The sequence below is a fragment of the Pavona decussata genome, unplaced genomic scaffold (assembly GCF_977016875.1).
Source record: "Pavona decussata unplaced genomic scaffold, jaPavDecu1.1 SCAFFOLD_161, whole genome shotgun sequence".
Classification (NCBI taxonomy): Eukaryota; Metazoa; Cnidaria; class Anthozoa; order Scleractinia; family Agariciidae; genus Pavona; species Pavona decussata.
The window spans coordinates 1,848,539-1,872,683 of record NW_028145572.1 but is presented as its reverse complement, the minus strand read 5'-3'; the positions used below and the strand labels follow the sequence as shown (position 1 = coordinate 1,872,683).

At 38.6% G+C, this 24,145-nt stretch overlaps 2 protein-coding genes across 2 annotated transcripts in view; both read left to right on the top strand.

The window, feature by feature from the left end:
* The window catches only part of LOC146464690 (uncharacterized), a 156,547-nt gene extending 142,975 nt beyond the window's left edge, over positions 1-13,572 (top strand). The window contains exon 2 of the mRNA XM_085129138.1: positions 13,550-13,572. The gene's annotated coding sequence lies outside the window, so the exon portion shown is untranslated. The remainder of the gene's footprint in view (positions 1-13,549) is intronic.
* LOC146464689 (gamma-aminobutyric acid type B receptor subunit 2-like) lies at positions 1,409-23,762 on the top strand. Its single transcript, XM_085129143.1, has 15 exons — positions 1,409-1,625; positions 13,095-13,311; positions 14,428-14,565; positions 14,924-15,196; positions 15,282-15,347; positions 16,396-16,584; positions 17,045-17,296; positions 17,577-17,640; positions 18,999-19,082; positions 20,065-20,215; positions 20,693-20,825; positions 21,633-21,737; positions 21,946-22,068; positions 22,784-23,116; positions 23,595-23,762. The coding sequence occupies exons 2-14, from the start codon at positions 13,096-13,098 to the stop codon at positions 23,000-23,002; spliced, it is 2,013 nt and encodes a 670-aa protein (XP_084985269.1). The 5' UTR covers positions 1,409-1,625; position 13,095; the 3' UTR covers positions 23,003-23,116; positions 23,595-23,762.
* The last annotated feature ends 383 nt before the right edge of the window (positions 23,763-24,145 follow it).

Genomic DNA, 24,145 nt, shown 5'->3' with positions numbered 1-24,145 from the left:
TTGCGTAGGACCAAGTCCAAGAAACCGTCAAGACAATGACGTCATTAGCACAAGTTGTACGTATGAAGAATGGTTTAATTTGCTAATAAATAATAAAATAATAATAATAATAATAATAATAATAATAATAATAATAATAATAATAATAATAATAATAATAATTTTAATTCTTATATTGCGCACTTTCCATGAAATGATCAAGCGCGCAAATAAACAGGAGCCGAGAAGTTCGAGCCAGTTTATTCGACAATTTATATAGCAAAGAAACAAGTTTTCACTGCGCTTGGATAAATTCTGCTCATAAATTGGCGCCGATTCAGCCTGCTTGCCAGCAATGGCCGTAAAAATCGCATATTCTGTTTTATAAAATTTTGCAAGGGCCGACCAAATTCTGGTCGATATTCATTGTGTTCCCAAATTCTAGCTTTTTAGTAATATGCATCGCCGATTTAGCCGCATTGACTTATCTTTCTTTAACGCCATGAGCTTTATGGTGATTATTTGTCTGAGCCATATTTTTTAATGCCGTTGAGTTATGAGGCACGAGTGCATTCTACCCCAACGCTCTGCAAGATTCCACTTTACAATGCTCGAAATTTAGATTTGATTTGAATTTAGTTCTCTAATTTTTCCTTGCAAATATTCTGTATATTTTTGTGTTACTATACAATCACTAGCGAATGAAGTATGCTCGAAATTCTGCCGGCAGAACGGCCTATTCCTCACCCACGCAAGGCATCGATCCGTCCTTAATTCTACTGAATGTTAATCCGGCGTAGATGGATTGCATGAAGCGACTTTCACTGATGAGAGTCAAAATGATCAAATGTTTGCACTTAGTTTTACCATTTTTTAGTCAAATTTGTTTACTTTTTGACCCCGGCTTCGGTGGTACGGCTGAAGTTGTTGATTTTTCGTGATGCTTCTTTCTAATTACCTTGTAGATGTTTCCCGAGGGCAAAACGTTATGCCCCTCGGTGCGTTGACATGCGCTGATAAAAATAAACGAGGTGACGGCACATCAAATGTACCCGGTACAATTTGTTTGCAATGCGCTAATACAAATGCCACATTTGAATGCATAAGCAGCACATCGCTCGTTGACCAGCGAAGGTTTGTTTTCTTTTCTTTTAGGTTTTAGACAATGAATGATCTCTCTACTGGTGAAGATTGGCTATAGCTCATGGTAATTTTCTGATTTTTCATATATTTTATTTCGCCCATTTATCTAATCTGACGGACGTATTGCTGACGAACTTAGAGAGTCACGGCTTCCAGTTTGCTTTGTAGCTCAGTTGGTAGAGCACTGCACGCGTATCGCAAGGGTTGAATTCAGTGCAAGCATTATTTTTTCTTCATTTACTTTTTTAGGTTTTCTTTTCACAACTGCTTAACTTGTGTCATCGCTGCGTCGAACTTTCATCTATTGATCTCCGCAGTTCACATATCTGATTTTACATACATTTAATTGCATCTACTTTGTTTTCAATTGTTTCTCTTTTTACCGCTTAAACATCACACCTGCAAGCACCGTGTATAAAACAAATTATCCAACATTAGAACTTCCCATTTTTCAAGCCGGGTAAACGGAAAGTGTGTTGTCTTCTTAAATGCAATCAAAGTAGGTAAGTCGATCCTGCCTTCCAGTGTGTGTTTTTCTTGGAATTCATTTTAATTTCTTGATAGCGAAAAATTACTCTGCGTTGAAATTTCACGTTCATGAAAGCTAGCAATGAAAGTTTGAAGGCTGGGACACGATAGGCAAAAAAATGGGCGGACTTATGGAAAAGTGTACGGTGCAGACAATTTTTGTACAGAAATGCCCGTGCTGTTCTGTATCCATATGTACGTATGGACAGAGAACTTCACGGTTATTTCTTTACAAAGACTAGCGGTACCGCATCACTTTTTCTGAAGGGTCCGTACCATTTTTGCCTTTCGTGTCGGCGGCCATTTAGTTTTCCTTCTCAATGTCAATTTCAATTTCCTAAAATGCATCAAACAACTAAATGGGACATTCAAGCAAAATGTGTTCAAAAGAAAGAAAAGAACGGTTTCAATTCAAATCGAATTTTGGGAATCTTCCAGATCATTATTACATGCACTAAGAAGTGAGCGGGAAAAGTAATCGAATTACGAGTACGATCGGCTAACTGGGAGACATCAAACAATTATCCGATAAAATACACAGCAACTTGCCTAGCATTAATAATTTAAATCAAGTAATGCTATTTCTTTTATTTCTTCCTGTTTTTCTCAAACACCCCACGAATTTAAAAAATATATATATTTATATTTCAGAGAAGACGAAAGTTATCGGACATAGCAGAGACAATTCAGTTTATTATTTAATCTGCAGTTGACAAAAATGACACCTGCATCTGTCCATTTCCGAAAATATTTTCAAGGCGTTGGAACTGCCGGTATGATTTGGAATTGTTTTTCAGAAAATTTCCTTGAAACTAAAATAATGTGAAATGATTAGCGAAAAACAGTTCCCCTTTCGCAAATCCGCATTTTAAAAGCAATAAAAACTGGCACACTATTAGCAGAATTAAATTAAATTTTATGACTTTTACGTGCAGTATCTTCGAATTTTCGAGACGCGGTCTGAAAAGGCACCTGTTACATAAACGATCATTCATTTTCATGAAGAGTTTGACAACACATAAACGAAATAATATCCGTGTTTATCGGAAATATTGATATTTTGCAAAGATCAGTAAATAAATGTTATAACGTGACAGTATGAACTCAGCATAGGCAATATAATCATTATAACAAACGCAGTCATGTGCTGATAAATACGCTCAGTTTTGTGCTTTTTATTTAATTTTTTATTCTTTCTGCTGTGAAGTTTCTGAAGTTCGAACTATTGTATGTCGACAGCGTATATTTATTTTTCTCGGGCTGTTAAAGGCTTTCCTTGCTGTTTGAAGGTTAAAATTAAACTGTCTCCGCCTACGCGCGAATGTAAAAAAAAAATTGGGTCTTCGGCTTTTAAACTGTATTTGCAATTCTAATGTGTCATTATAACCGGCGGGTGTCTTTTACTAAATTTATACAGCAATCATGGACCGGCAGCGTTGCATAATAACGAGAATTTTTTTTTTTTTTTTTTTTTTTTTTTTTTACAAAATCAGATAAAAGGCCATTTCCGACTTGCTTTGAACCTTATTATGAAAGCGAGACTATAAGTGCAAAATTTTTATTACGAAAATTAGTTTTCAATCATTCTGCAAATAAGCCTCAGGTTTATATTCATTCGAGGGAATTTTTTCGGGGCTTAATAGTATTATTTGAGGGAAAATTGCGTTTCAAAATGGGTGGGTTTCACAATAAAACAGCTTTCAATACTAAGCTAGCAGATATAAAGAATTACTCTGACAGTCCATTAGCTAATACTGAGTATTAAGATGGATTTCAACTGTCGCATAAAAAATTTTACATGCGTACGTAAACAAAATGAGAAACGAGATATGAATGCGTAGACGTAAACATTTACATTACAGCAAAGCCAGCTAAATTTACGTCTGTATACAGAAGTGAAATTTACGCGATAGTGAATGAATTGGATGAGTGTAGAAAAGATGATGAATAAAAAGGAGAAAAAGGAATTGGTGGGTTTGGATTGAAAGTTATTTGGCGGGAATAGAAGTTGAGTTGAAAATATAGTCAATTCAATTATTAACCAAGACCGATGTCCAATAATAAGGCACTGACTGAATGCGATACGGAAAATAAAATGATTGCAATCACTTTATCAACACTGAACAAGCAGCTACTTTATTTCCTGTAAATTGTACTTTTAATGACTTGAATTCAATTGAGATAACTAAATTAATTATATTTCTGTTTTTGTTTAAAATATCTGGAAAAAAGTAAAATGTAAGTTACTCACACAAGGAGGCCGCACCCTTTTGCGATAAGGGAAATTTCTGAAATTTGAGAGTGTCAAAGACCCTGAAACTTTAAAGGCTGGTTCACACGAGCAACGCAAACGCAAGCGCAAGCGCAAGAGACGTTCACACGTCGAACGCAAACGCAAGCAGAATGAGATACGCACGCGCATTTCAGTACCTTAAGATGGCGGCAATCTTGTTCCCAGAGTCTGCGTTACCCTAGAACAGTAGTCGGGAAGCGAGAACTCTGGGAACGAGATAAAAGATGGCGGACGAAGGCGATGTTTTAGGATTGTTTTTCTTTCTCGTTCTTGACCGTCGTCTGTTAAGGTCAAGGCGCCAAATGCAAAGGCATACCGTTTTCTAGCCCCACTTCTCTTACTACATCACTCCATGCAAGTTGCTTCTTGTTTTTTTTTTTTCTTTGAATCCGCTGCCACTATTTTCTTAAAGCACAGGATATTTTCTGACACTCTCTGCTAGTTTTTTTTCACATAAGGACGCCATCTTGGTTATAACTTAAGGCCGCGGTGGATACGTTGACCATGAATATATTCATTAGGCAAAATATTGGCAGGAGTACCACTTTTAAAATCCTAAAATCACGAGCAGTTCAAAGCCGATTTCGCCAAAACTTAGCAGACGTATTGGAGAATGATCAAAGTGCACTATGATCGTTTTATAATGTGTAGATGGCGTCTTAGGGCAATACAGAAAGTGACTTAAATTAAATTTGTTAAAAACGTGATTTTGTGTCCAGGTTTTCTCCTCCACGAAGACGCAGAGAAATTTGATTTTACCACTGAGTGATCTATTACAACATCTATTGTGTCATATCATAGCCGGATTTTTTAACTTCAAGCTTCTTAAGAAATATTTGCCCTTAAAGGCGCAAAATCTATCATGCTAAAATTCAAAGGCTTCAATCTTACCTTCTAAGGCTTATTTTAAAATTCGGCCCATGATATGACAATCTACAATATGCCTAGTTTATCATCTTGCAGTGTCAACTCGTGAAATTGTCTGTCCGCGCTATATTCTTGGACACAAAAGTGCTTGTTTTTACGCTTCCGAAGGCTTTCCGAGCAAACACGAGGGAGCTGATTAATTCAAACCTGGATTATGGTAATTTTGGTAAAATCTTACTGCACAGGCCATAGATAAGTGCACGCAGAAATCAACAATACTTTGAAATTCACTGCATATATATTAAAACGCACGGCCTTGCGGCGTTTTGCAAGTAGTAGCTGGCGACATGCAGTAAGGATTTTTTGATCAGCTCAATTTTATTACTACCAGTGGTAATTACAAAAACTCATTTTTGTGTCAAATAATGGCAACGATATTTCAACCTATCGTACGTGCATGTCAAAAGTGCTCGCCGACATGCACATGTACAGGTAGTTACATAGTTTTTGTTATTGATTGTTAATTGGTCTTCGTCCATCGAAAATTTCACAATTATTTCAATTTACAAACCTGTAAAAAAGTAACTTAATCAGTAAGATTTTAAACGTTATACAATAATTAGTTATATTTTGCAAGCATTGTTCTTTTTTCGCACTAGATAAAGAAACTTGAAAAAAAAACGAGAAACACAAATCTCTGTTAGAAAAACTCTTATATTACACGGTGACCATCGCCGGACATAATACAAATCTAAACGAAGATAGAAACAATACATAATACTACAGTCAAGCCTAGATCTTTGCCCTCTTGTTGTTTGCGGTACCACCGTTGTCTCTAGCTTTTCTTTTCCTTGCTTCTGTCGTCACGGTGCTAGGCTCTCTAATTGGTAAGCCCTGCGGGTGTCGGGGTGATGCCGTCTCGGGAAGCAGACAATTAAAATAGAACCACTTGAGATTTGGGAACATCTTTCTCTCCCAAAATGCTGCATCATATTCGATTCGTTCCACATGAAGTCCAGATGGTGTCCAGACTACATAATCACACCATTTGTAGCCTGTAATGTGCAATTGTCCCTGAACTTGGTAAAAATGATTGTGATTCTTCTTGAGCGCCAATTGCCCATTCGGCTTTACTTCCAGGGGGAAATTCTTAATCTTCTTTGCTGCCTCCATTGGAGTGTATGCTTTGCCTGTCTTACGTGTAGCTGAATACGGACATTTAACTTCCACAAGGCCATTGCGGGAGGGGCTCCCCTTCAATACAACAATTCCGTCGGGAGAAGCAGCAAGGTATCCATGCTCACTACAAATAAATAACCCGGCTTGTTGAACCGAATTCCCAGATTCTTTGCAATACTCTTCTAAGGCTATTTTTTCGTTTTCTGTTCCCCATCGTAAAGACTCGCTTGAGATTGGCCGAGGATAAAGTATTTCCACCACCAGCCTTGCGCACGGTGTTGATTTCCTCCGTTTACAGATTTCTCCAAATCTTGATGCGGTTAGACGCTGTTTTCGTAGTTGGTGCCACAGTGGACAATTACTTTGACCCCTCGTTTGAAGCTCCATTCTTATTATTTCCTCCGGGGACAAGTTCGCTCGTTTTGAGTTCTCTTCGCACAGTTTATGAAGTTCGTTGGGATCAATATCCTCATGTGACGCGTTGAGTCCATAATCATTTGAAGGGCCCGTAGTTGACTGTGTTACTTTCGATTTCCTACGAATTTCCTTGTAATGTTCAGAGGCCTGTCGTTTTTGATCTTTTGCTCTTGTCTTTTCGACGCTGTCGCAATATGCCTCCAACACCGGACCTGCTTTCTGGCAGTTGCTCCGCTCCCATACCTCGGAATGCCAACCGGCTCCGTGCTGATAACAAAGGCCCGCTCCGTAACATCTGTGCAAATACGAAAACGCTTAATGTTAGGCTAACTCTGCAAACAGAAAATAGCTTGCGATACTGGACACAAGAAAGTATTCTGATATGTATTTTCTCGGGAATACGTACTTTAAGGCAGAGATTCACACATTCACGTGATTGCAAGGCTCCTTTAAAATTCACCCAACTACTCCGTAAACTTTTTAAATATATAGTAGATAACCGAAATATACTCATAAAAGAGCTACACGAACAATCAGAGGACGCGTTATGTCACAAAACGGAAAATATACTTACCGTTGAAAATATGCCTGGTATACTACATATCTTGATTTTTGATTAGTTAACAGGGTATGGTATCTGGCTAATGTACTACGGACGACAAGTATGGTAGGCTCACGCGTCGTTTTTTGCATTGTATGTAACAGATGTTATTGAGATATTTAACTTAATAGTATATGCTCTGCTATAAATTAGAAAATAAAAACCGTTCCTGTTCTCAAATGATCCTCGTTGTATCCGATTGACTTGTTTCCCACCGTTAAATTTTGCGCTTATAGACATGTATGTCTCAGCCATGTTGCTTGTTTTGTTTGTCACAAGTTGTGCTGCGAGACTGACTATACGATCTCCTTTCTTCAGAACTTCATTCATAAGCCCCGTAGGTAGCTTGTCGATAAGGTACTGACCTCCCAGACGTGCATTTTCTTCATCCTCTTCGTTGATGTCATCGTTGGCCAATCCATCAATCTGATCAGCGATTTCATACAATGTAGGCAGATCGTCGTTTCTCCCCTCCTGTCCCGTCATTCCGTCAAAACGTTGACCTGAAATAGCACTGGTGACGTCGGTTTCTTGTTGTTCGCTGGCAATTCTTGTTGAAAGTACGTCACAGTCCCCAGCAACTGAAGCCTGCTTGACTTTACAAAATGCAACGCTGCAGTTTCTGTGATCACCAAACACATGGTATGGCCCGTTTCTTAGATCTCGCCGTAAGGCATCCGCATTTCCGGTAGCTGAATGCATCCGTATAGCGGCTCTTGCACCAGCGGCAATTTTCTTAATTTTCATTTTTGACAGGCCATTTCTTCCTTTCCACTCAGAATGTGACTCAACTAAGTCGTGCAAAGACTTTCGGTAACATCTTACAGCGTGATTCGCACACTCGATCTTTTTAACACGCCTGCCATATATCGGGACACTATCGATAATGGACCTATGTACACTGCTATCTCCGTCAGCGATGAGCCCAGTGTAGCGTAGACCATGCATGTTTTCACTTTGTTTGAATCCCTCTACGATGATATCCTTTTCCATAGACGAAGATGAATGTTCCCAGTTTTTGTAACATTTGTGAGGTTGCGGTTGCGATTTCTTGTTGTCTGCAATGGCACAAATGCTACAATATTTGTTCCGTACCCCCAGATATAGTAACTTCTTTGTACGCTCTCCTATAATAACTGCCACGCCCGAATTGGCAGAGTAGCGATGCTGGTGACTTCTCATCGACCACCCTCCATCGGCGATGACGTTGATGGCTGGTACTCCTTCATCCATGTTACCTGCCGCCATTGCCAGCCGTTTTTCTTCTTTTCCAGATTCGATCAGGTCGGCAGTTATCGCTTGTTTCCATAAGCTTCCGATTTGTTCTTCTATCTTCAGAAAGGTTTTCTTATCTGGTGACGGAATGTCCAGAACAGACAGGATCTCGTTCATATTAGCATGTCCACCACCAGTTGCCATAAACCCCCACACGGCGGCAACGTTTATGCTGTGTCGCATCTGTCCACCTGGCCCTTTTGACTTGGGTTGCGCTTCCACTGCGAGCGACATTCCACATCCACTGCATTTGAATTGGATTACACAAGCTAAGCCTTTCCGTTCAATTTCCTGCTCCAAACGAGGAGTACCCTTACAAGGACAAACTGAGGCATGATCAATTACCCCTTGAAGCGATCTTCCAAAGTGGCCAATATTAACTATTCGGTTGCCTTTTAAATTTAGCGCTGGAATTGATTTCTTCTTCTTTGAACTGGACTTGCCAGTTTCACTAGTCGATCCTTCACGTTGCGCAAGTAATTTGTCTTGCACTCGTCTCAGCGCCAGTGCTGTGGACGTTTTCTTCGCACCCTGTTTACGCAGTCTACCACTCTTTCGATATTGCCTCCCTCTCGCCGACCTCACCATTTTCGAACGAAAGACACGTGCATGAATATTGCTGGATTTACATTTCGTCGCAAATTTCTCTGGTTCGCATAATTGATACATTTTTATCGTGTCCTGTCATGATGTACACAATCTCCCGAAGCGGACAGAGAGGAGAAGAAATTAATTTTTTTGAAACTCTAACATGTTTATTTTTTGTCACCGTACAGCTTACATTTTGAATCAGTATATCTATATAGTTGTTTTTTAGCCTTTAAGGTTTGCTGTTGTTTATAAAAACCAAATGCAGACTTCTGACAAAGAAACTTGCTGCGCTCAAACGGCCTATTTTAGTAATGCACAAAAAGTTCGTGCTACGCGAAATAAACCACTTGCGATTATTGAGGCAGAACAGAATATTTTTAGAGACATTTTCATGAATATTTCGCTTTTTGTCGGTTTTAGTCGTTTGACTTCGTGCATATTATTTAAATAAATACATTCTGATAAGAATCCTGTCCACCGCGGCCTTAAACCGCAGAGGCATGGAACGAGTGTGGCTCATCTTGCGCTTGCGCTTGCGTTTGCGTTACCCCGGTTCACACGTGTGAAATGCAAACGCAAGCGCAAATGCAAGCGCAAGGAAATGAAAAATTTTCCATTTCTTGCGTTGGCGCTTGCGTTTGCGTTTACGTTGTGGTAGTTCACACGTATGTTTGCTTGCGCTTGCGCTTGCATTTGCGTTTGCGTTTGCGTTGCTCGTGTGAACCAGCCTTAAAGGATAACTCAAACTAAAATTTAGAAAATAGTGAAAAACAAGCATTCAGATGCTTCTCAGCACCTCGGATAAAAAAAGAATGAATAGGCGGTAATCACTTGATCGTTAACAAAACACCTGCTATTTTCGCTGTTAATTACTTAACTAAAAAAATTTCTGCTTCATCTTTTTTTTTTTCAGTCAAAATAAGTGGAAAGATAAAACAAAAATTACCCTCATTTTCCGAAAGAAAGCACTGTTTTCAAGAGGAATTTTAGAGTGACTTGAAAAGGCCCTAAAACGTTTAGAACCCAAAATCTGATACTCAGAAAATTAAGAATTTCAATATTTTCATTTGTTTTGAAAGTGAGAACTTATGAGAACTACTTAAACGCCTGAAAACCAACATTGATAGCGCTTGACAGATAAGACGGAAAGTCTACTATTAATTTTCATATTTGGACAACAATTCGGCCAGGCTAAGATCATTGAGAGTGGCAAAATTGAAAAATATAACATCATTTTGAAACATTTATATTGTCAAAATATTCTAATGATGTACCTTCAGATCAAATAAAACTAGCTACAATTCACGATAAGTTCAAATTAAAGCTGATCAAGTTCTTCTTCAGTCCAACGACTGATTATCGAACATAACAGTGTCCTTTGGATGGGAGGAGGGAGCAGGTGAAATTCAGTTGAAGAAATTACTCTGCAACTTCTTTCTTTGGACCAACCGTTTGCTATTTTTATCGAAGTGTCTGCCTATGATTTTCAAGAGGTAGAAAGCTTCACAGCGCAGGTGAATGAATTAATCGACGCCTAACATTTGGTTTAATCGTTGTTAGTTTGCTCATGAATTACTCTTGTAATTTCTCTTAATTACATGTATACTTTCATCTGAGTCTCCCAAAGTGTTTGGTGCCTCCGGTGAAACACTTCCGTTCATCGTTGATGTATTACGTAAACTTTCAGAAAACATACAAATGCTATTCGGCAAGTTAGCACCCCAGTAAAGATCAATCGAAATGAGATGATCCATTCAATTGGCACAATATAGCTGCTTAATTGACTTCCGATTTTAAACACCTGCAAATGATCTCTTGGAGTTAAAACGTAAATGAAGACTTTCTTGACAGGTCAAACAATCTTCTACTTCTCCCAAACAAGGTGAGTTATGTAATACATTCTAAACGTTAAAAAAAAAAAGAAAAGAAAATGACCGGTTCTTCTCTCCAATTCTTCAGTGATGCTCATGAACTCAACGGTTGTAAGATTTTCCTTGATTCGCCAAGAGTAGTGCACTTTACAGTTTCAGAGAACTTCGTTAAACAGTAAGAAACAGTTGAAATGAATCAAGTTATAAAACGGAAGGATTTCTTCTAAAATTTGTTCTTAAATTTCTAAATAGGATATTTAGTTTTAGTTATTTATTTATTTATATATAATTAATTATATTTTTTATATATTTTTATTTTATATTATTTTATTTGGCTAAAGTAATTTGATCAATTTATGAACATTAGTTAATGAGTCAATCAAAGCATAAGGCTTCGTTTTTAATACAGCTCTATGTGATTCAAAACTAAATTTTTATTCGTAGCTTTTCAAAATTTCAGAAAATGTATAGGTACAGCCAATTCCGTTATTGTTGAAGATAGAGAAAGGTTCCGCGTTTATATGGTGTCCGTCTTGAGTAAGCCAATTTTCGCTCCCTACACTAAACGCCTTGATCGTCAAGTTCTTAAGTCGTAGGCGATGCATCTGTTTTTCGCTCAAGTCTCGGCAAACCGTGTTCACGAGAGAGATGATCATGGGAGAAGAAATAGCGCCAGTCAGCGAAAAGATAGAGCAACTTCATATCCAAAGAAGGAGAAAGCATTCTTAGTTGAACTGAAAGGCCTTGATTCGTTAAAGTTCTTTCGTGGCCGCATTATTAAAAAGATTTGATTTGAATATTATGTCGTTCCTTTCCGCGGAGATATAAGTGAGAGATGGCTGGTTTGCATGGATCTGTAAGAATAAAGTATTTCATCAGAGAGTCTTTTATGTCCCGTTTAACAAAACGTTGGAGGTCTTGTTGAGCCAAGTCAAATTAAGCGGTATAAATCTATTATGGTGATAATTTAGTTCCAAATTATAGCACTGTTGACCTTACGGATGGCTCAAACTGCAGAAGAATGCAAATGGTTCTGAGATTGATAAACTTAAACTTTTCACAAATGATAGATGAATTATTTTCAGTCAGTGATACAGGCATACCCTGAAAAAGAAAATCCGAGCTAGTGCTCCTATCAGGAGTCGAACCTAAGACCTTCCGATTACTAGTTCGGATGCTCTACCACTGCGCTACAGGAGACTCGTGGGAGCCAAGGCCATATTTCCTTATTGTTTTTTAGGTTTTTAAACCGAAAAGCGATGCATATCTTCGCAACCTTTTTAAAAACGCACCCGCTTGTGGAAGAGGCAGCTTATTATACGCTTTTTTTTATTCTGGCTCGGGAAATTTCGAAGTAAGCGAGCTGAAGTTTTGGTTGCCAAAAATCTGCCAAGAAAAGCTGAAAACTGTTTCCTGTTCAAAACAAAAGTAAACAAGTGGCTTTTCCAGGTTCATTAAGATTTCGGCTGCGTTTTCCAATGTTTCAATGTGCGCATTGTTTGGAGTTGTTTCCCGGCCTCGACAGATCTAGCTGATCCCGGCACTTTACAATCAGATAAAAAAAAATACAAAAAGCAGTTGTCGCGGTTGCTAGGCCTTAACTCAAAGAAATGTTTCCAGTTGTCCTTACGATCATAGCACGCTACATTTCTCGGAAGGTTTCAATCTGAAGGTTTCATTTGTATTTCAAGTAGTCCATCGGCCGCTCCAAGAAAATACTTGCAACAATCAATCAATCGATAATTTTATTTGCCCATTTCAAAGTAATTACATGAAGCAATAGCCGAATAACAGAACATAATAGCCGTTACCTGTATTACCTTACGTGTCAAACAAACTAATAAAACAAGGGTTCTTCCAGGACGTTCGTTAAGATTTTTTTTAAGGCGTGACAAAAAATGCAGGTTCTAGAATAGCAAAATATAATGTTTGTTTCTGTCCGTGATCGATCAGATGGACCGAAATCAAGGTAATAGACGCAGATTCGTAGTTATTGTAGAATTCGTACTCATTAACAAGAGGTAGCCGACTTTATTTAGTTCATCTCGGTTAATTGTTTAGGTCTACAGTAATTTACTGCTTGCCTTTCAGTCATGTTTAAAACAACTGAACGGAAAGTGGACTCCGTTTTACAACAGAAAAAAGTGAATTGGCTCCTAATTTTATAGTACAGTGCTGAACGAGAAGCGTGCATGCTAGTACACTATATATTCTTGATTGATTGATTGATTGATTGATTGATTGATTGATTGATTTTTTGATTGATTTTTTGATTGATTGATTGATTGATTGATTGATTGATTGATTGATTGATTGATTGATTGATTGATTGATTGATTTTAATTTTCAGAATGTTCACTGTTATTATATCGCTCATATTGTTCGCCGACGTATCATCCAAAAAAGTACCGCTGACCATCGGCGGGGTGTTCGATATCGACACCAAAGAAGGCGATGAAAACTCTGCCGGCATGATACCCATTGTGCGCATGGCAATCAGAGACGTCAATGCCTGTCCAGAAACCCTAACGGACTACGAACTAGAAATAGAAATTAAAGACGTCAAGGTAAGAATACTGTGACAGTAACCGTTATTTAGAGCGGATAAATCCTCGGATACTTCTCTGCGGAAATTATAGCGTTTTCAATCTCGTTTTTAGAGCTTTACCCTTGGAGAAACCCTGGGAACGAATTTAGGTGCTTTTCGCGTGCACTGATTGTCTACTCAAACTTCTCATGGTGTTTGCCATTCTCCTCCTGGCATTGCTCTCGATTTCTCGTAGAGTTATACAGGTTTTTCGCCAGTTTGCCAGGAATAAATTGACTAATTGGGGTTGGTTATCCACTGGTTTGTTTTTTCTAAAACAATTATTTATTCCCAGTTGCAGTGAATCTACCTCCAATTTGGTGAAAAAAGTTAATTATTTTTGAAACAAAATAAAGATTATTGCCAGCTCTGATTATCCCTTAAATTACTTTCGCTGAGACCATTGCATAGGATGTTGACTGAGTGCGCAATTTTGCATTTTCCAACACTGTTTTCAACGAGTTCCTTAATGTCCTCGTCTTTTCCAACAGTAAAATGCTCTTCCACCTTAAAATCTCCAAAAAAATATATTTTTATGGCTTTTAAGCGACTCACGTTCTTAGACCAGAGGCAATAGTTTTTTTTTTTTTTTTTTTTTTCATCGAGACTATCGGAAAAAGAAAATTATTTCCCTCGGGAAAAAAATCCCGGAACATGGCCCTCCCTAGAAAAGAACATAAACCTAAGGTTGCGTTCGATTGACTGTATTCCGGAATAAGAATAAGCGGAATAGCTGTTAGATTTCTCTTTTCAAGTAAATTTGGAATGGCAGTTCTGCAAAATTTCGCTGACACATGATAGTTTTGTACTTCAGTAATTCCAAAAAACCTCTCACATGAGATTTCTTGTCATCGTTGTATGTATTCCTATTCCGGAATAGGGTCAATTGAACGCACCCTAAAATTCGACTAAATCTTTATGTCCGCAGCTACTCAGTTACCCGGAAAGGGAAGCTCTATTGACTAAGGGCAGTAGGTAGACAAGCGACTACTTTATATCGCCATAAAAAAGTATTAGTTTCCCTTTCATTTCATAGTGTAAAATCCCTTGTAAATAAACTTTTTATATTTTCTATATAAATTAAATTCACAATCAGTGCCGTGATGACGATGCCATCCACGCCTTCGTTGAGTTTATTCGTGAAGAGAAAAAGAAGATCATGATGTTAGGACCCGGATGTTCCAAGTCTGCAGAACCGCTGGCCAAGGCTTGTCCTTACTACAATTTGGTACAGGTGAGTCGAAACCGACGGCTTTCGTCTTACAGTTGTGGGTTTAAGTCCATTAATTTTCCAATATCATAATGATCCTAGCTCGCAGCCGGTTTTTTGTTTCAATTCAACTCTTGTTCAATTCCAATTAAGTCACAGATTGTTCCTCCTGTTTTAAATGCAAACTATACTCAAAAGCATATCAAAGGATAAAGCAGTAAATCCGCGGACACGAATTACAAGTCAGTAAACTTTGAATGTAATCGAACAATGATATCAGGTTGAATGTACTGACTAATTTCATTCCCTAATTTGGTCCAAAAATAACTCTAGAAAACTGATTTTTTAAGTGCAGTGCTGTAATTACTGTATTTTTTTAAAGATTGCCATGGCAACGGCGAACCCAGCCCTGTCGTGCAGTAGATTTTACCCGACATTCATGCGGACCATTCCACCAGAGCATTTCCAAAACAGAGGACGAGTGGCGCTCGTGAAATTGTTCAAATGGGGAAGAGTGGCTGTGTTACGCGAGGGAATGGACACCTACCAGGGGCTTTCAAATGACTTGGTGAAAAGGCTTGAAAAGGCACGAGTCGTGGTCAGTGTTTACGAGAGTTTCCAAAAGGATCCTGAGTTACAGATTGAAGCTTTGCAGGTCTGAACAAACTACTGTTGTCTTTGTGTTTGTTGCTAAGCAAGGTTCAAAGTTATTACTGATTTTCGTCTCATTTTTTCAACAGAAAAAAGACCTGCGAATTATCTTTGGAATCTTCTCTGAACAGGCTGCGAGAAGAGTCATGTGCACTGTAATTAATTTTTTTAATTATTTTATGTAAAAAAAAAAAAAACAGTTTAACTTCAATTCAACACGCTACTATATTGATACATGTATCTGTAGAAGTGGTCACGCCTGGTAAAGGACATAAGGGGCTTGACTTCTGGCCACTCAGAATTAGAGCAAAAGTACCGTACCTTTTTTTAAACAAAAAAAGAAATAGTCTTGCATTTTGCATCTACAAATGCTTTCGGCAGAGGGAGTATATGCTATTATTAGTTTTACAATATTAGTTTTTAAAGAAAAATTAGTAACGACTTGCTGGGTTCAAACACTGTACAGAACCGGGTACGTAGAAAGGGAACAGATCGGACTCACAGGTTAAAAAAAGAAATAAGGTACCAACATTCAAGGAAGAGGGTACTTAAATCTGTAATTTACGCCATAATAGTTCCTTGTAAGGCTACTCTTGTTGATATATCAGTTATAGGAGTGCTTTTCTTGTGGATACAAATTTCGTTCTATCTAAACCAATCGGTCGACTCAGGTAATAATTTAGATTGAACCAGTTGAATTTTTATTGCCTAAACGGAAACAAAATCTGAAATTAGTTCGGGGATCGATAAAAGGATTGCACCAGCGTGCATTTGAAAGGAAACATTAATGATTTTTAAATAGGCTATAGAAAAATGATTTTTAGATAGCCTATCAGGGAATGCTTCCTTGTATTGTAAAATAAAAAGAACAACAAGTTCAACTTAGAACATATAGTTAACTGAGGGACTGGTTATGAAACTTTGCCATGACAACAATGGCGCTGCAATTTATCTTGGAAGGGCCGCGACCGTGCACAATCCTTTCTTTTAACGTTCACACTACAGTGGAATATCTTAACAGGGACGTTTCTTTTGGTCAGTTGCTCCAACACGTTTCAAAATCTATTGTTGTTTGTGCACGGTTAAGGCCAGGAATGCTAACAAAAGCATTACAACAAAGAAGTTTGTCAAGTTTCATAACCATTGCCTTTTGTTAACTATGCCCAGAGGAATCACGCACTTTTTTTATACACCAATGTTTAGTCATACAGGAAAGGGTTTTATGGTTCTAAAGTGGTTTGGATCCTGATGGCTGGCGGTTACCGAGAGAAGTGGTGGACTTACAAAGATGTCAACTGCACCGAAAAAGAAGTGCGTGAGGCACTGGGAAATCACTTGAGTACTGAAGCTTTGATGATTGGTACGAATAAACAGCAAACAGTGGCGGGAAAGGTTTGTAAAAAATTCCTGGGTTTTAATTGGTCAGTATAACTATTGATATCATTGGAGTGTTTATCTGTAGCAATGTTCTGTATTATGGTTAGGGCTTCAACCTTTTGACTTTAAGGTCAACTGTTCAGTTTAGCTAAATAACTAAGTATCCTTTCGCTCTCAGAACTCATCTCTTTGAGGGTAATTTTCTCATGCATTAGCTGTAAATAAAATTAACATACAGTTCGAAATTCAAAACTTTTAATAGATTTTTTCTTGCTCTTTGTTTGTTCGTTTGTTTGTTTGTCTGTTTGTTTGTTTGCAGCTTTGGGGTTCACGTTAAGAGTGAGGTAATTTTAAGGCTAAGGTTAATTAGGGCGAGCGTCATCGTTTTGGTTGACTTGCAACCGTTCCAACACATCGTTGTCTCTGATCAATAACAGCAATATCGGAATTTTTATTTTCTCCTGACTTCTTTCAGACCGTCCAAGAGCTGTATGATGAATACATTATGGAGCTGTCTAAGTCCCCATACAAATATCCCAGCCGTCATGCCGCCTTCGCTTATGACGCAGTGTGGACCATAGCACTAACTCTGAATCGCTCCATCTCGGCTCTCAAACAACAGAATGAAACGAAGAATATGACCCTCGCAGATTTTGACTACACTAACGTTGCCATGAGGAAGACGTTTATGAAATATGCAAAGGAAGTTTCTTTTCAAGGAATGTCTGTAAGTAGAAACTGAAATAACTTTTCCTAACTGTTTCTCTCCGAAACGTTTTTTCTTTTTTATTTCGACTCTAAAAACACTGTAAATCAGAGATCTTGAAAAACGACGACGGCATTTAGTACATATAATACCTGATTTAAATCGAAGAGTAAAACATTGCGGATGCTATCTCTCTTAATGTTCAGTCTTGATGAGTCACGGTGGAAAGGAAGGACTGTGGTCTTTTTACAGTGGCTAATGTGTTCAAAAATTCAATTTGTTTTTTTTTTTCAATCTTTAGGGTTTGGTGCGATTTTACAAGAACTCTGACAGGCTCAGCACGCTTAACATTGATCAGCTTCAAGGTATTCATCAGTGATTAGTAACTTTGTCAGAATAGCAGTGGATGAAAGCTGAACAAAAATAATATCAAGCCGTTTGTGGCACCCGAATAAATGTTGGCATCTGAAACTACTCAAGACAAATAACTAAGACGTTTGAAGGTGGATCGGTGTCAAGATATACATATTGAATGGAGAGATGGTTATCCACGGATCTCTGGGGGGTCAGGGGAAAATAATAATCTCCAATAAGTCTTTTTAAGGACGGTGCCTACTATTGTTACTGCGCATACGTTCTGCGCATCGCGAGATACTCGGGTTTCCTATGGGTGGTGCCTACTAATACAGGAATATTTTTGCGCGGTTTAAAATTATACGGAGAAAGCAGAACTTACCAAATGCCTTTGGTATCTCAAAAGAAAATTGGGGGCAACCATGCATTTTCAGAGAAAATTAAGCTTCAATTTAGGAAAAAATCCCATACATAACTTTATATTTTGGCGCTTCTTAGAGATATTGTTGCTTAATTATCTCTGAAAAATGCGTGGTTCCCCCCCAATTTTCTTTTTGGATTCTAATAGGTCTTGCTAAGATCTGCCTTTCCTGCATAGTCATAAACCGCACAAAAATGCTTCGATATTAGTAGGCACCGTCTTTAAATGCATGTAGGAAATATGAAATACCTTCTGGTAATCACGCTAAATTTAACCTGGCTACCTAAGGCATTGCCTACATTTTTCAACTCCCCATAAGGAGGTGAGGAAAGGGGCGTTTTCTTGAATTGGAGCCATGTTCTCGGGGAGGGGATTGTAGAATAGTCATTATTTGCCGTCTAAAATTAACTGCATAGTTGTTACTGTTTAATGGCTAACCAAGAACTGAGGCAAAAACATATTTTAAAGAACTAGCGCAGCAACAGTCAATACGGATAAAATATGAAAAAGAACATAGGAATTGTACGCCTTTGTTCCGTTGAGGTTTTGATTAACCAAAACTAGTCGAGAATTTATGAATGGTTGAATTCATGCAGTTAAGAGTCACGGAACTGAGACTTCCAAAAGCAAGAATAAATCCGAGTATTGGAAACGATTATGGGCTAAGAACAGGACTCAGAATTTTTGGTTAAAGTTATAAAATTTAAGGGGAATCATATATGTGGTCAATATGTGATCGCCGCGAACTTTAAAATTCGCGTTTTAATTTTTATGGGGCATTTGCTTACTACAAGAGAGTAAATCTTCAATAGAACCAACAAGAAAAAAGTTAGTCAGTTAAGAACAATCTTCAAGACAACAGAATTGTTGATTGACAAAAATTGAAAGTCTTCAAGCTGAACAAAATCACAGCAAGCTCCCTAAAGCTAAATGTAATTTACATCACAGGTGACAATTACAGACGCATAGGAAGATATTGCATGACGAAAAAAATTATCATGGTTTCAAAAGGAGAGACAGCATTATGGGAAGGTAAAATCCTTGTGGTTAATAAATAAATCACTTTATTTAAGTGTCGATGTCTTTAGCACAGAGCACTAATTGGGGACACTTTCCAAATCGAATTGGAATTTAGAAGTGTTGGTTTTTTTAGTAGAGGGAAAAGCCGGAGTACCCGGAAAAAACCTCTCGGAGCGAAGACGAGAACCAACAACAAACTCAACCCACATATGATGCCGAGTCCGGGAATCGAACCCGGGCCACATTGGTGGGAGGCGAGTGCTCTTACCACTGCGCCATCTCTACACTCCACAAACGTATACTTCTAGTGTTATACCATTTGGTAATTTCCAGCGCTAACACTGAGAAACTCGTTATTCAGGCAAACAGAAGATGAATGTCAGGGGCACGCAACAAGAACATTAAAGCGAAATGTCCAACTGTTGTTCCTGCCTTCCCACAAAAGACTAGTTCGTGGCCTTTTAAAAAATGGCAAATTTGTAAGCTAACACAGGCTGTTCGGTTTTTTAAAAAAATTTAAATTGCCGAAAATTTAGGGAAGGGAATCAATTTACCGGAATTTACGAGATGCTAATGGTTTTCCGAAAATGCCGGCTGACTTTCTTTTTTGTACTTTTAACGACGAATTTGCACCTCCGAAAACAAAAGGGATCAGTTTTTCAGCGTTGCGAAAGTTTTAGGTAACCTTTCATTAAAGACTGAATCGCGTTCAGCTGATCAGTCCTAACTCTAACTACTTTCCACGAGGTCAATCTGTACGTGTTGGTTTTGTTTCATTCTCAACCAGTCAGAACTAAAAACAATACCGTCCAATTGTGACTCGCCCACACGCGTTTTCCCGCGCTTGACGCCATTCCACTCCGTGCACTTGCTTCGAGTTATCAGTGGTTCATTCTCACACTCAGTTGAAAAGCGCTATAAATAAGGCCTGTTCGTTGCCATTACTTTTACACTCACACCTGTCACGAAAAATTTATTGCTTTATCGTTTCAAGGTAACAAGGTTCCAAAGTGTTCCAACAAAAAAATCTCTCTTCCGCGTTACCTCCCCAAGGGTGTCGTATACACCATGGATTCCCTGTTTGCTGTGGGCATTATTCTGGCTGGAGGATTCTTCTTTTTCAACTTTTCCTGCCGAAACGTCAGGTAAAAATTGTTAACAGTAACAGAATAGCGTGCTCCCAGATCCCCCAATAGGCCGTGTCTTCTTCCCTCGCCAAAGTTTCTGTAAAGCAGTCTTCAGTGACATTAGAACTGCTTCCCAGGGGGAAGGGGGTTTGGTAATGGTAATGGTAGTAGTAATGGTAATATATTTATATACCCCACATATCACTTAGTCTCATGGCGCTTTACAAGTCTTCTCATTAAAAGTTTCATACGGGGGGCTCCACCTTTATCGAAATGGGACCCCTTTCACATATAGAAAACAAACATTGTTCTCCTAGCTTTCTTGTACCTCAAGTAATAAACTTGTTGTTGTCCCTTGGACCTAAAAAAATTAGCACCCAGCATGAGCATAATAGTGAAAAATTGGCCTTGGAGTACTATGTGTACTATCCTATAATCAGGTAATTGTGCTTGGCCTTCGGTGCTAACCATGTACATGTTTGACTTTCTCCTCAGGTACATCCGGATGTCCAGCCCGAATTTGAACAACGTCATTATCCTCGGCTGCGTTTTAATTTACATATCTGGAATTTTGATCGGTATTGACGGAGAAAATGTCTCCGGGAAAGTGAACGCGAAATTATGCCAGGTATGATATCCTAATTGATAGACGTCGACTTTTCCGCGACAAACATTTTCTTATTTGTTATGTGCTACTAGGTCTGCGTAATAGGTAAAGGTAGGTAAGGTTGCACTTAACGGGCATAAGTGGCCCCCTGCAACATAGACCAACTAAGAGTATTAATACTCCCATTCCTCCTCCTCCTTCCTCCCTGCCCCCACCTAGATGAGATGCTAGTGCGTCGAAGGGTTATCCCTAGCATTATGTCGCGGGGTAGGCCTCTCTCTATCTTTACATCTCGGTCAATCCGTTGATCGTGAGGGCCTGGGAGAAAGCGGTGCAAGAACTAGGCAAGCCGGTACCCATTTATACACCTCCGTCTTCCCTGATTTACCAATTGTCCACAGATCTTCGTTTTAGCCGACTGTTGATTATTTGAAAGGAATTCTTGATCGAATTACCAGAGTGAAATTGCGCATACAAACTTTGTTATGAACATGCGTTAAGTGGAAGGATGACTTGGACGACATTATTAAAGGAAAATTACAGAGTCGTGGGTTTGGGGGTAGGGCAGCAATTTCAAATTTCGTCAAGACCAATACCTCGTGTCTATGAATTCAAGTGACTGAAGGTAAACGTGCTCAATTCGCTCTAAAATCGGCAGATAATTCACGATCTCTCAGACGCATGCCTTTAGTCTTGTCTAGATATATATATATAGGCCGACGTGTCTAACCTTCTGCCTCGCGCTCCATAAGATCACATTAGACAGACTTGATGATTCGAGTGTTAAGCCCTCACCAGAGATCATTATAACGTAATTATTCATTTCAGGCAAGTGCCTGGACCGCTTCATTTGGATTCACAATGGCATTTGGAGCACTGTTTTCAAAAACCTGGAGAGTACATCGCATCTTCTTGAACAAAACGCATCGAACGGTGAGTATAAAACTGATTTCGGAATGCAATTATATTTGCATGTAAAATTATGATTTCATGGGTTGTTTTTGCCAAAAATACATGGAAATCAAGCGCTGCTAAGAAAACACAATTGTCAGGAAGATACGTTCACGGTTAATTTGCCTTTCCTTTCAGTTCCGTCTAGTTAAGAAGATAATCAAAATGTTTTGTTTTGGCTGTTCTTCAGGTTATTCGAGATTACCAGTTGATTATGGTTGTTCTTTTCCTGTTGTTTATTGACACATGCCTTCTGTTAACTTGGCAAGTGGTGGACCCAGTTTACATCTCTGTTAGAAAATTTCCTACAGAGGTGAGTGCTTTTCGGAGAGTTTGCTATTTTAGTAGACCTGCATCCCTCAAAAGCTCTAATTTCACTAGACCGTTATAACCTGCAGCTGCATTGCTTTTTGGGGCTTGCAACATTGTTTCGTTGTTCGTTCTTTTGTTCTCTCAACCAACCATGTAAAATGTTGCAAACGGTGCAGGTCGTCCCACTCTTTCCGAGTTGCTTTCAACTTCCGCCTCGTTATGAAAACGAGGCCTAGTGTAAAGCCTTTCTCATTAACATGCAAATAAAATTATTTTCACCAGATGGTTTTATTTAAGAAATCTTGACCTCATAGTTCACGTCGTATAATGTATTAAAATCTTAGGTTGTTCGGTTTTAATTATAGAAACAATTTAAGCTTAAACTGCCATAGCTTACAGCTCAGTGCTTCCCGAAACCTTTTCCCCCCGACAAAACTAAAGACTATTTAATTTTTTGCTAAGTATGGAGCCTTAAAATCACAAAAATTAGCTTCATAAAACACGGATCATGGAAGGCGCTAAAAAATAATCGGCAGAACAAGGCTAAAAAGTAACTTCTTCAGGTTTCGTGTTGTAATACGGAATTCGTTTGTAGAATTTTATTCATTCTTTCATTTCTAAAATGCTACAATGACAAAATAAATAAATAAAATAAAATTATCTATTCCTTTGGACTGACACTGCTTTACCAAACGATCTGAGCATCATCCTTTCAGATTAACCCACTGGCCGACGTGGCAGTATACCCGTACCAGACCTACTGCACTTCTAACTACGAGAACATCTGGACCGGACTGGTGTACGGCTACAAAGGATTTCTTCTGCTGTTCTGCACCTACCTAGCATGGGAAACCCGTAAAGTTCACATCCCAGCGCTGAATGATTCTAAGCTGATCGGGTTTGCAGTGTATAATGTTTTCATACCCTGCGCCTAAGTCATCCCCCTGTTGAGCTTGTTGAAGAGTCACAGCACCGTGGTGTACACGCTGAATGCCGTCATGTGCATCTTCTGCACTACCATCACTCAGTGTCTCATCTTTGTGCCCAAGGTAATCACTTTTTTTTTTTTCAAATGTCTGTTGATCGTTTTCCGTTTATTCGTTAATGTGATTGTTTCAACTCTAATTGTATCAACCGTCCGAAAGTGTCTAAACGTCTGACGAAACAGCACTACTGCAACAAGGAAGCCTTCAGTTATTTTATAAGCCCTTAGCCAAGTTTCTCCTGAGGCTTCCTCGCCACTTTCTCTGTAATCTTTTTTCTTCCGGTCGTAGTTTGTTTTTATAACGTGTGTGGTGAAATAAATAAAATGAAAATGAAATCAGGAAAAAAATTTGGTAGTTCAATACCTTGCTACAGTAGTAATGCATTTAAATTTTATAATATATTTTATGTTTTACCCACGCTGTAGTTCAGTCAAAAGGAAGAGAGGATCTTCACTTTTACCATACATCCCAGAAAAAAGGATCAGAATATCAGTAGATAAAATCACATTTGTCGGGGTCAATGATTCTGTTTCCTTCTCAGGTTGTGGTGATGCTGCGCACCAAAGGGGATCCAAGTGTTTATGAACAAAGTTCAACCTTGCATAATTCCAATTCCAGCCCGTCCTCGGACATAAGAGTGTCACCAACACCAGGGAACACCGAAGATGAGAAGCCGAAGGCAGACAAAGGTATTGCATGTGTAAGAATGCTTTGTCCATGCGGCTTCCTTTTTAAAGCGTGCGTTTTCATCGAAAGGGAAGTAAACATTTGTATCATAGTCAAAAAGAATGACAGCCGGCAGCGATTTTGAAGGGACGTGATGAAGGGCAGTCAAATTACTCGAAAGGTTGTTTATTTCAGACTTCTTTAACCTCGGAAAAATCCCGTTTTAAACCAAAATTTAAAAAAAATTACGTAACGAGAGTTGAAATTTTCAGTGATATCAGACAAAAGGTATACACATTCATTTTTGCAACTTTCCCAGGCCCTTTCCAAAACTAAAAAATGAGTTCAAAGAAGCAGTAAATTGATTTCGAGATCAAAACCATTTGGTCTGTCCTAAATCCGGCTTCTTTTTCCAATATATTTCCT